This window comes from Peromyscus eremicus, chromosome 10 (genome assembly GCF_949786415.1).
Source record: "Peromyscus eremicus chromosome 10, PerEre_H2_v1, whole genome shotgun sequence".
Classification (NCBI taxonomy): domain Eukaryota; kingdom Metazoa; phylum Chordata; class Mammalia; order Rodentia; family Cricetidae; genus Peromyscus; species Peromyscus eremicus.
In genome coordinates, this window is record NC_081426.1 from 85,182,747 (window position 1) to 85,195,721 (window position 12,975).

Genomic DNA, 12,975 nt, shown 5'->3' on the forward strand with positions numbered 1-12,975 from the left:
CAAACGCTGGAGGAAAAAAAAAAAAAAAAAAAAAAAAAAAAAAAAAAAAAAAAAGGCGGAGGAAGGGGTTTGGTGGAGCAGGGGGTGGGTGGCGAGGGTTGCGTGGTGGGTGGGTCAAGGCTGGAGCACAGCTTCCCTGGCCCCTGGCTGGCCTGGCCGGGGCGGTCGGTGAGTGGAAGCAGGAGGAGGGGCTGGGGAAGGGCGCGGTCGCGGTCTGGGTCGCCGTCCAGAGCAGCGGGGAGCGACAGCCGAGCGCACACCTTCCCGCAGCTTCTCCCTCGGGTTCGCGGCCGCTGCGCCGAAGGGTAAGTCTCCCGCGCCCGCTGCTGCGCCCACGGAGTCAATGTCCAATACCCTAATCCACCTTTTCCCCCCGCCTCGTCCGCGCCGTCCCCGAGCGCAGCTAGATCCCCGCACTGTCCCGTCCCCGTCCCTCCCCTAAGCCCACTTCCCCTCGGTCGGAGTGGAGGAGACTGAACCCGGGGAGCGAAAGGGCGTCGCTGGGGGAAGTTACCAAACTCCGGGTCCTGGCGGCCCAAGCTCAGATCCTGGGCATCCAGACGTGCCGGGCCCTTCATTCCTAAAGGACTCGGAAACATTTAAAAGAAGGGGAAGGGGCGGGCCTCGGTGCCTCCGTTCAGAGTTCTGCGTTGAGAGCTTTATCCCCATCTCTCCTGTGAGCTCATTTTCCTCTTCATGTGTGAAGTCTATTTTTATTTTTTTAAAGGTAGGAAAAAGGTGGATTAGGGTATTGGACATTGAGAGTTGGGGAAATCCGGTTTTCTCTGAAAAGACACCGTTTTCTGTGATTGCAACAGCATTCTTTGACTAGACATGAATCACCTCCCCTGGCCCTTGAGTCAGCAGGTGAGGGATCCAGGTATGCGATTGCAAATGACCATATATAGAAGTTCTGGGTCCCTGGAGCCCCTCTGCAGATAAAAAGGTGAGCACCGGGCAAATTCTTTCCCGGGAGGTGTGTTCAAGAGAAGAGTTTCTGCCCCGGAAGGAACTTCAGTTTCTACTCTTCACAAACATCATAAAAAATAGACCAAAAGGTTGTTCTGTGAAGGATTGTTACTGGTTTTCCCAAAGGTGGAAAATTTCAGACTGCCCTGAAAGGTAATTTTAAAATATAAGGGAAGTTAGACCCCTGTTCCCAGAGCTGTTTGTGTTGAGAAATCCGTAGACAGAAGAGCAGGAGGAAGTACAAGGAAATTATGCAGCCGCTGTTTCAGGAAGGATGTGTTTCAAGTCCTACTGTTAGGTCATCTGGCCTCCACTGTGGAGTCATTCTTTACTTTTTAAAAGCTTAAGGGGTGGCTCAGTGATACTTAGTAACTTCCAGATTATATTGGACCAATAAACATGAAGCATCAGTTGGGTCAGGGACTGCGGGGCATGGGGACTAACAGTTCATTTCTTTGGAATTTGAATGCCTGGGTTCAGTAGGATTGACCCAACAGCTATGTGGAAGGGATTTTATCATAGATCTCTGTGCCACAGTGTCTTCCTAGGCAAAGTGGAGATCCTATTAATGGTGCCTCCCTAACTCACTGGGTTATGCTGAGACTTACGTTTAAATCACTTAATGAGTTTCCCCCCTCATACACACCACTGGAGAAATACTACACAAATCCCCAGCTTTGTGGAACTCACACTCTCATATTTTCCTATTACCTGGCACACAGTTAAAACACAAGACGCTGGCTGACATTATAATGTATCCATTTTTTTTTTTTCAGCACTAGCAACAGCCTGCTCTCTGTTTTACAGATGAGGAAATCCTGACTCAAATTAGGTTTCACATTAAGAGATGTGTTAGCATTTTGTCAGTGTGACAAAAATACCCGAGAGAGGAATGATTTAACAGGAGGAAAGGCGTCTTTTAGCTCATGGTTCTAGAGTTTTAGTTCAGTTCTGGGCAACTGGCTCCATTGCTAAGCTCTCTAGATGAGGCAGGATATGTTGGTGTGAGTGGCAGAGAAGGGGGCCCAGCTCACAGCAGCCAAGAAGCAGAGAGTGGAAGAGAATGGTACCAGGGGAAAACAGAGACCTGTATGAAAGCCATGCTGTCACAGACCTTCTCCCTTTAGGGGTCTTACCCCTTAAGTTTCCATCATTCCCAGGTGCCCATTAAGTTCCGAATCCATCAATGTGGGTCCATCAACTGCTGAGGTTGGAGTGACCAGTCATGATCCAGGTGCTCTTGAAACTTCCCATCTCTGAACACTGCTACATTCAGGACCAAAATGGAAATTCCTATTCTATATGACAAGAGACAGCAACATCATGTTGTACCCACTGTTGACTCTATGGAGAGACATAGAGGGTCAGACTCTAACCAGAGAGCTGACTGCATAACGTGCAGAGAATGGGCAAAATCAGAGGCTAAATATTTCCAGGGACCATTGAAGTAATTTCCTGTTGAACTTTGCCCTTGAGCTGCCATTGAATTTTTAGAATATTTTGTTGCCAGGATGGGTGGGAGCAGCTTGTATTTCTAAATCAACCCTGGAGAAAGCCGAGCAGGCCTGAGTAATGTCTACTATAGAAAGTAGACTGGGTCCAAGGAAGTGGCCTTTTTCATGTCTGTACCTACTTGGGACTGTCCTGGCCTCCTCAAAGAGTAGAGATGGGTATTTACAGCAGGCTGCATAGGCTTGGACCTTGAACAATGAATAGGCAAGGAATCTGCCCAAAGCCAGCTGGGGTTATCTTGGTTTGGGGTGGGGAACAACTTCCTGGATCTTTGTTTATTCTTTTTTTCCTTGCTGTGACGTCAGCCTGTCCAGGTTAAGGACATCATTAGTAGACACAGTTCTCCTGGTATTGTTGGTGTCATTTTGAGATGGATGTCCTTGTGTAGGCCAGGTGACCAGGTGACCCTCCTGCCCCAGCCTCTCCTGTGGTGAGACTGCAGACATGGGCACTGCCCCTGACTACTAGATTTAAGTAAGTAAAAGGAGGCTTCCAGAAAGTGTTCCTATAAAACACAGAAGTGGAGCGCTGAACTGTTCTTGTCGTGGACCCCGAAGGTCCAGGTCCAGCACACCCCCCTTGCAGATGTTGTAAGACCAAGGGAAGGGATGGTAAGGGGAGACACCCGAGCTCCTCCCTTTGGCTCCCACACTATTGAAATGGTGGTCTCCAAAGACTTAAAACTTCCCCGGAAGTCTCATGCTGGGGGAAGGAAAGGGAAGCCAGACAACTTGTGCCCAGGAAGAGATTTCACAAAGTTTTGACAACATACAGGACAAACAGGAGCCAAGACAGTAATGGCGGGACCCTGTCCGATCAGGCGGTACTGTTTAACTGTGCGTGCCTCCTGCCCCCCCCCCCCCAGTCAGTACCCTACAGGCAAACATGAGGTTCCTGCACTCCTTGTTTTTCCTCCTGACAGGCCACTCTGAGGGAACCTCCTTTCTCTACTTTCCATTATTACTTGTCTCTTTCTGACTGTACTAAGGACAGGTGGCCAGATCTGAATGACTCTGCTAATACTGTGAATTTGGAAAGTGCCTAGTAAATGCTTGCCCAGGGAATGGGTTTCCTGAGGCCAGATTCACACCTTCTTCCAGAGAAGTTTCTCACTGACTGCTAACATCTGCTTTCTGGATTAAGCATTAGGAGTTGGACTGAAAAATGTTGCATTCTGAATCACAATACAGCTTATTTAGCTCAGTACTTCTTTGTTTCTTTTCTAGGTTATTGTGATTTTGGCTTGAGAAAGAGGTGGAGTATCATGGCATCTATCTGGGTAAGTAAAAGAGCTAAGCCTCCACAACACAGTAACTTATGTGAGTCACAGAAAATCAAACGACCAGGAAAAAAAGTTGAAAGCTGATTAACTGTAAAACACACACACACACACACACACACACACACACACACACACACCCCTAAAAGCTAGAGAATATCTAAAAATAATAAATTATAAAAAAAATATTATAAGCCAGTGTGGTAGCATATATCTGTAATTCTAGAACTCAGAAAGTTAAGGCAGGAGGATGTCAAGTTTGAAGAGAAACTGAGTTATATAGGGAGAATTTATCTAAAAAGGACTAGTAGTGAAAAATGTCTTAGAGGGCTGGAGTCATGCTTCAGTACTACACTTGCATGCAGAGGACCGGGTTTCAGTTCCCAGAATCCACATCAGGCTGGTTACAATGCCTGTAGCTTCAGCCTCATGGGATCCAACACCCCAGCTTCTGAGGACGCCTGTACTTATGTGCATACAACCCCCCCCCCCCACACACACACAGGTAAGCAGTTTTTAAAGGTATTATAGAGTTCCACACTTGGCAAAGAGACCCTAATGGAAAATAAATTTAGTGTATAACTCAACATACATAATGATAAAGATGACATTTACTACCGGACAAAGAAAGATGGTTTCTTCTGTTAGTAAAATTAGAGAGACTTCTAGCTCATTGAAGGAAAAGTAAATCTGTACTCCATCTCCCTTCTTATGTTAAAATAAAATTTAGATGCATAAAATGTAGAAATGGGGGGCTGGTTAGTGAAGTGCTTGTCATGGCAAGCCCCAGGTTCGGTGAGAAACCCTGTCTCAAAAAATAAGGTGAGCGGTCCTGAGAAATGACACCAGAACTCTGTGGCCTCTGTAGGTACCTGCACACACGTGCACCTACGCAGCTATGAGTGTGTACTCACAACCTGCACACACACACACACACACACTATATATATATGTATATATATACATATATATGTATATATGTATATATATATATATACATATACATATATATATATATATATATATATATAGTAAGACAATAAGATTCAAGTGGATCTTTTAGAATTAATTTGGAATGGAGAAGGCAATTACAACCATAAGCCTAAAGCAAAAGCCTTTAAAAACATGTATCTGTTTATGTATACATTTGTAATTGTGGCAGCAACATAGTGAATAGAGCCAACAGATAACCTCCAGGGAGAGACATTTGTAGAACATCAGACAAGAGATTTATTTCTGTAACATACAAATGACTTGAATAAAGCAATTTTTAAAAATGAGCTCAATGGGAAACTGTATACACAAAGTAGCACGTGAAAAGAATTACAAGTATCTGGTATACATGTATACAGAACCTTGCAGAGCTAAAGAAATACCTAGCACAATAAGGAACTATTTCCTACCTAAGAAATAGGTAACCGGAAAAAAAGACAAAGTTAGTTGTGTATTCAACAAGAAGTCTCAAACTGTTCGTGAGAGACTATGTTACACTTTTGGGTAGTGTTTGGGTCCACATCTGTCATTGTTAAATGTTTGTGTCCTTTACCCCAGTAATTCCACTTCTCATTATGTGTCATAAAAGTGAATAAGGTTGAAAAATGGGGCAAAAGCATATTTGCCCATATTATTGGAAATACACAGACAATGTAAATGAACACCCAATTGGTACAACTGCTCATTTTTAATTTACAGTCATTTTTAATATAATCATTAGAAAGAATGTGGGGAAAACATTTAGCTCTATGGAATGACCTTAGGAACTGTACCGAAATGTGTCAGTCAATGAAAACTCAAGCTCCAGGAGCAGTAGATAAAGTGGCTCTGTGTAAAGAAGGGACATTAAAGGGACCTGTACAGACAGTGCTGCTGACAGCCCCCTGGGTGGCCCCTGCTTCTCTCCATCGTGTCTCCTTTAAGCCATGAGCATACATTTTCGTGTATGAGAAGCTGAAAGACAAGCATGCAGAGATGTGGCATGCCCTTAGCAGGGCCCACAGAGGGGGAAGTGTGCTATGCCCTGGTTAGGAAACTAACCTTATCCCTTTCCCTACCCGAAAGTCCTTCTGAGTTTGTGCATTGCTGACAGAGTCAGAGACAGGTGAAAAGAGGCTTCTCAAAATGCTAGCCTCGGTCCACTAGAAAACTGACATGGAGTTGGCTCACACATTTAACAGGCTGAGAGAGCCTTGGTTGAGTGGGAGACAGGGGGCATTTAGTGAGACTGTTGGAGTCAGCCAGACAATGACTGTAAACCGAGAATGTAGACCACATAGCTGATGATGTTCCTCTGTGTTGGGGTGCTCACCTAGCGCGTGCTAAGGTTCTAGGTTCCATCCTGCGGACTGCATAATAAATGCGGGATGTTTGCTACATGTGGTCACACCACACTTGTAATCCCAGGACTTGGGAGGTGGGTCAAGAGTTCAAGGTCATTCTCTGCTACATAGACAAAGTTCAAGACAGCTTGGGGTACTTTAGTGCCACTCCCCACCAAACACACACACACACACACACACACACACACACACACACACACACACGCATGCATGCATGCACACACACATATGTACACCTACCAAATCTTAATTATCCCTCAGTTTATCTGCAGTATGAACTGACTCCCATAGCAATACATTTTTTATTACCTAAGAAGTAAAAGCAAACCCCTCTCAGTGACCAGGGGAAAGGATACACAATGTGTCCTATATGCACAGTATACAGTGTCATCCAGCCTTAGATCTTAAAAGTGGGTGAACCTTGAGAATGTTCAGTTAGTAAAGTAAGACAGTCATGTAAATATAAACATTACATAATTCCTCTTATGAAAGGCATCTAAAGGAATACACAGAGAACTCTGGCTGCCAGGAGCACAGGAGGGCAAGAAGACATTGTTGTTAAGCCAATATAGAATTTGTGTTCTGCAAAATGATAAGGTTCTGGAATTGCTTCAGAACAATATGAATACTCTCACTACTCCTGAACTATGTGTTTTAGTTTAGCTTAGTTTAAAATTTACCAAAAAAATCATTTTTACAGGTTTAATATTCTTGTGTATATGTGTCCATGTCCACGTGTATGCACATCTGTGTAAGTGCTTGTGAACATGTCAGCATGTATGTGAGGGCTGTAAGTGAGTGTGGAGTAAAGGAACCACAGAAATGGCCACTTCATGATTAGGAAGAAGGTTTTTTTTATTGTAGATAAGAGAGAGAGAGAACAGCCAGAGGCATCTGGAAGAGACCAGAGCAGAGAGGGCAAGAAGCAGACGTGACATGGCCAGGGCTATCCGTGGGAGAAGCAAGATAGCTGAGGCAGGGGAAAAACCTTACCAGGAACTGGTGTCTAGGAAGAGGGAAGTCTGTGAAGCCCTGTCGACCACAACGGCCTGTGAACCAGCACAGGGGAACAGGAGTGGGGAAGTGAGAGGGCCTGGAGGCTAGCAAGAAAAGGGCAGACTTCCGGCTTATTTCTCAAGCCCTTGACTTGAGACAAAGGCCTGGCATGCTTTCCAGCCAGCTGGGGTCCCTCTCCAGCCAACTTGGTCCAGGATAGCCAGATATGTTCACGGCAGGTCCTGAGTCTTGACCATGTTTACCTGGGGCCTATCAGCTTCCCTTTCTTTGTTTAACCCGATCAACCCAACACTCACACACACACACACACACACACACACACACACACACACACACACACACACGCAGGTACCCCTACTTTTACAATAAGGTTTGTTATCAGTTGCTGCCCATTGTGTCTGTGATTTCCCCCTGCCTTTTCAAGTCTCTCATCTTGAAGAACATGATGAAGACTCCTAAACAGTCAGCCCCCTGCCGCTGACTCGCAGCACTGGGCTTGCAGGCACACCCTGCTGCTCACGGCTTGCACACTGGTGCTGAGGATCAGAACCCAGTCTCTCATGCTCACAAAGCAAGCGCTTCACTAAGCTACCTCCCAGCCCTCTGGGTTTATATTCTTACCAGAAAGTTCTGTTATGACACAGATTTGCTGCCCTATTCACGTATGGACCCCGGGTTGCTGTAAGAAAAAGATAATCTTTATTTCGTGGTTGACTGACAAGGAGTCTGGGAGCTGAGCCCTCAGCTGCCTCCGTTTGCCTTTGGGAAGGGAAGCAACTGCTTCTTAGCTGGATGGTGCAGAGGGGAGTCTTGTATGACACTAGCAGAAATGGGCATCACACCACTTCCTGAGTCATGATTCTCTGGAAGTTGTCATGTGCTGCACTGGAGACTTGGGGATGTTGACATCAGAAGGTCATCGACGGGACAAACTCACTTCTGCACACACCCATTTCTATAAAGCTCTTTCCAAGCTGTCCTCGAGAGGATTCCGGATGCATTACACGAAAGACAACTTAAGAACTTTGTTATTTACTGAATTTATGCCCAAGGCTGCAGCTGCGAACCTTCTCAGTGTTTTTTTTTCCCTCCTTACACACAAAAGCAAATACACGCCCATGTACAAATATGCGATCCATTCCACCCATTCCTGCACATCTCTAGGTCACTTTGAGGTTACCAGTGTGTGGCTGGTTTACTGTAACTAACTCAGGATTAAAAGAAACTAGGAAGGCATGAGAAAGGCAAGGAGCCTCCCATTCTGGGGTCTAGTTGGAGTCTTCGCCAGATGAAAGTCACGAATTCCAGCACAGTTAACAACATTTGCTGTGAAGGTTGCCTCTGTAGAGACACATTCCTTTTCTATGGAGCTATTTCAAATAAGAATGTTAACACAGCAGTGAGCCGTGCTTAAGAGCTAAGCATGTGACCTTTGAGTCTTTCCTAGATGAGAACTCGCAATTTTCTGGGAGTCTCGAAAACAGGACTGAATTTGGTTTACAATAAAAAGTCTTACCTCACTTATGCAGCCGATATCACCCATGGTTTTACCTTATTAGCTGAAATCCTATTCAGTAGCTCACTTACCAAAAAGGAGAGAATGAAGTACCCTTGAGATGTAGGCATTGTCTACTTAAAAGGCTGCTCTCACACTGGAATATGTGCTATCCTTTTCCAGCACACCTCTTTCTCCCTAATGTTTAAGCCAGGCTTCATATGGGCTCATCCTAAAATTCTTTTCTGTGGTCCAGTTAGGAATCTGGCTTCACCTGAGAAAGAACTTCTCTGGAAAGAACTCCTCAGCTCGTGTCTCTGGGTCCTGCCCTGATGGCCTCTGGCAGAATAAAGTCAAGGAAGAAGTGTTCAGGCTCTTTTCAGTACATTCCTCTGAGGAAGGAATGGCTGGGTTCTCCACTTTCTAGCTGAAGGTGTTGAAACTCTGCCACTGTTTTGGATAAATAGTCTCTGTTGCCTCAGCATGTCTTCTGTTCTGAAGTTTTAAGTCTTTGTTTATGTTCGATCTGCCCCCTGTCTGAGGGCCTGATATCAGTTGGTACTCCTGGACCTGAGAGTCCTGTGTTGTATGGTGCCTCGCAAGTAGAATTGCTTATAACATAATGTTTTAAAAAAATATTAATTTTATTTTTATTTGTGTGTATATACACATGTGTGCAGGTGCATGGGGAGGCCAGAGGTGTTTGATCAGCTGGAGCTGGGGTTACAGGAGGTTGTGAGCTGCCTGATGTGGGTGTTAGGAACCACAGAGCCAGCTCCTCAGCTCCCAGGTTGTAACTTTCTATTAAGGCATGATAACAAGGCCTGGGGAGGTGGCTCAGGGGCTAAGTGGCTGTCCTAGAGGACCTACATGGTGAGTCATAACTCTCTCCAGCGGAGTTTTCTGGCCTCTGCAGGCTCCAGACATGCACACGGCACATAGACATATGTGCAGGTAAAACACCCAAGCACATAAAGTAAAACCAATTATTTAAAAAAGACATACTGTGTGTGTGTGTGTGTGTGTGTGTGTGTGTGTGTGTGTGTGAGTGTGTGTGTGTGTGTGTGTGAGTGTGTGTGTGTGTGTGTGTGTGTGTGTGTGTCTATGCATCTCCGTGTCTCTCTGCTGTGGGAGCCTAGCACACTACCCTGCTTGTGTCTCCACCAACAGGGAAGCTCCCCTGAGCCTTAGTGGTCAGAGTTTTAACTGGGCATGGCTGATTAAACTATTAACTTGTTATTATATTATTGAACTCAATATCTAGACTCCTCCCTTTCCCAAGAGGTGGAGCTGACTCCAATCCCAGCCCTCTAAATTATGGAGTCTCTCTGGTGACTAGCTCCCATCCTGAAACTGTTGAAGAACCAAGGATGAGTCACCTCAGTCACAGAACAAAGGCATTCCTTCCATTCCGGAAATCCCAGGGGTTTTGAAACTCTTTGCCAAGAACCAGGACAGAGCCAAACACAGCCTCATTAAACCACCGTCAGCTCACCGTGCAGCTCTGAGTCTGCAAAGCCCCATGGCCTGTCTTTCTCTGATGAAATGACAGGGACCAGACATGGACGGCACCCTCTTAACACTGGTGGGAAGCTGTGATTGTAAATGATGTCTTTAATCACCAGGAAAACGGGAAATAGGTGGGTATAATGAAGACTGGCGAAATGAAATGTTCTGGAACATGGGATCCGCGTAGAAGAAATGAAAAATACACCTTTGGTGTTGGAGATGTAGCTCAGTGGTGGAGTGCTTGCCTGCCATGCACAAGGCCCTGGCTTGGCTCTGCAAGACCATAAGGAAAGGTGTGTGTGTAGAGTGGGGGTGGGGGATCTGTAATGGTGGAAATCAGCAGAGAGGTCAAAATCACCTGTGATCAACCATGTGTTCCTGGGGGCCAGTTAGAGTGTGGCTGCCCTTCCCCATCTGACCATTCCCTTCTTTGCTGGGGACTCAGTTGATGGGGTTTGACAGACACCAGATCTCATTTCTGTGGTTGGCCCAGAGGAAATATACCAGTGCTTGGCGACCACAGGGAAAGTGCAGTGTGTGAAGATGAGAGAATTTGTGAACTGGTGATGGTGCTTTTGTGAATGATGAAAGATGTTATAAGTGGTTTAAGCTCTGCAGAAAGGAAGCTGAGACTTTCAGAAGAGGGCATAGCATGGGCAACCATGAGGGAGTCCTAAAGATGGAGAGAAAGACTTCAGACCCAAAGAAGAGCAAGGCAGAAGTCCTGAAGGAAGCTTGGTGTGGGAGAGAAGCTTGGGGTTCCATCCACTTCATATTTCCAAGGTCGTCTTGGGCCTGGGTCACCACCGAGAGGAGGAGAGAGAGAGACTACAGGCCACAGCAGCTGGAGAAGTAGAGGCTGATGGAGGGTGTGGCCTGATTTGTGGGAGAGAGAGAGAGACTGCTAGAGGCTGTGTGACCTCACAGTGCTCAAATTCTCTCTGGCGTTTAGATGCCGTTGGTGTGGGGTTTGAGGAGTTCTGAGAGAGCCCCGATCTCCCATTTCTTGCCTGGGTGAAGACAACCCACCACTCTCTCTCCGCTGGTGCGTTTGCTCTTCCTGACATGGAGTGAGAGATGCATCCACATCCAAACTGTGGGTCTGCTGCAGTCCTTCGCTGGCCTCGCCCTCATCCATCACATCTCAGGAATGGAATGCCTGGCTTTGAAACTGACTTTTTGTGACCCAAGTCAAATGAGTGGTCTCTTCTGTGGTGATTGTAACTTCCTATCTGCTGTGTATGTTTTAAACCCATCTTCTTTAGGTAAATATTAGCACTTGGGCCATTGGCCCTCTGCAGGAAGTTGTTAGAAGGCAGGTTAGACCCAAATTTCAAATCAAAACATATATACATATATATAAACATATATATATATATATACATATATATAAACATATATATATATATATATATATGTTTAAATAAATAAAACAAAAACCAGCTTTTCAGTCTCAGGGAGGAAGGAGGTGTTCTGGGAATGGATGGAATGAGCACTAAAGAGCTCACATTCCCTGGACCAAGATCCAAGTCCAAGCGTGGTGGAGAGTCCCTCTGTGATAGTTAATCATGATAAAACTGCAATTTGAGTGACCTATGGGGCACCCCTGGATAGACCTGGAAAGTCAGAGGCAAAGGAGAAAGAATTCAATTCAATTAGGATCAAGGAATGTCCACATGAAAAGGTATGATTTCATGCTCTTGAAAGCCTATTGCTTAGCAGATGCAGAATGGGGTGGGGGTGTTGAAGTCCTATGTCAGTATTAATGTATGTATTAATACATTATGTTTTATTGCATACATATTACAATATGTAAAATTAATGCCTGGGTCTCACATGAGGAAGAAGAGGGTAAGTCTGAAGGGCAGAGGTTCTCAAGTCTGCCCCTACCTGTTACCTGTTACTGGATCTTGGCTCCTTCCATTGTCATCTCTCTGTGTGATGATTAAGTACCTCACCTGAACACTGGAGGTGTGTTGAAATAGTATTGACAACCACTTTGGACAGGATTATAAAAGATGAAGCCTGCCTGTGTAGAATTTTGGCATGGAACTTTGAATCATCTGGGAGTATCATTTGATAATTCACAAAGGAAGCAAGGCCTAAGAAAGACAAAAAAAAAATGCTTTATTACATTGTGTGTGTGTGTCTGTCTGTCTCTCTGCCTCTGTCTCTGTCTATCTGTCTGTCTCCTATCTTACAGAAATGTAATCATTTCTCCCTGGCTCTTTGAGAGCCCTTGATTCCTAGCGTTGTCTCTGAGGCTTCATTTTTGGCTCTGGCTTTTCTGGGACTTTATGTCAGTTTCAATAGACATCTATCTATCATCTATCTATCTATCTATCTATCGTCTATCTATCTATCATCTATCTATCATCTATCTATCTATCGTCTATCTATCATCTATCTATCTATCATCTATCTATCTATCTATCTATCTATCTATCTATCTATCTATCTATCTATCTATCTTCGTCTATCTATCTATCTATCATCTATCTATCTATCATCTATCTATCTATCTATCTATCTATCGTCTATCTATCTATCATTATCTATCTATCTGTCTATCTATCAATCTATCGTCTATCTATCAATCTATGAGGACATGTGTAAAAGTCAGAGGACAATTTGCAAGAACCAGTTCTCTCCTTCCACCATGTGGGTTCACAGGATCAAACTCAGGTGGTGAAGCTTGGCCAGAACTAGGCTCTGATGATGTATCAGACAGAGAAAGAGACTAAAACAGCATGGAGCCCACATTTTATTAAGGGAGACCAACAGTAGACAAAGAAACACATGTATAATCTCTGAAGTTCACTGTAAGCGTCAGAGAAGAAAGCAAACATGGATGTCAG

The 12,975-nt window shown here is 44.9% G+C and overlaps 1 protein-coding gene across 3 annotated transcripts in view; it reads left to right on the forward strand.

Annotated features, from left to right (window-relative positions):
* Positions 1–223: 223 nt before the first annotated feature.
* The window catches only part of Anxa3 (annexin A3), a 54,855-nt gene continuing 42,103 nt past the window's right edge, over positions 224–12,975 (forward strand). Inside the window, exons 1-2 of one of the 3 annotated variants that reach the window (XM_059274699.1) lie at positions 224–305; positions 3,708–3,760. In XM_059274699.1, coding sequence (XP_059130682.1) covers positions 3,746–3,760 — 15 coding nt within the window. In that variant the 5' untranslated portion in view covers positions 224–305; positions 3,708–3,745. Of the gene's footprint in view, positions 306–3,707; positions 3,761–10,045; positions 10,249–11,093; positions 11,383–12,975 lie in introns of those variants that run through there. The other 2 variants (XM_059274700.1, XM_059274701.1) reach the window with 2 other exon arrangements.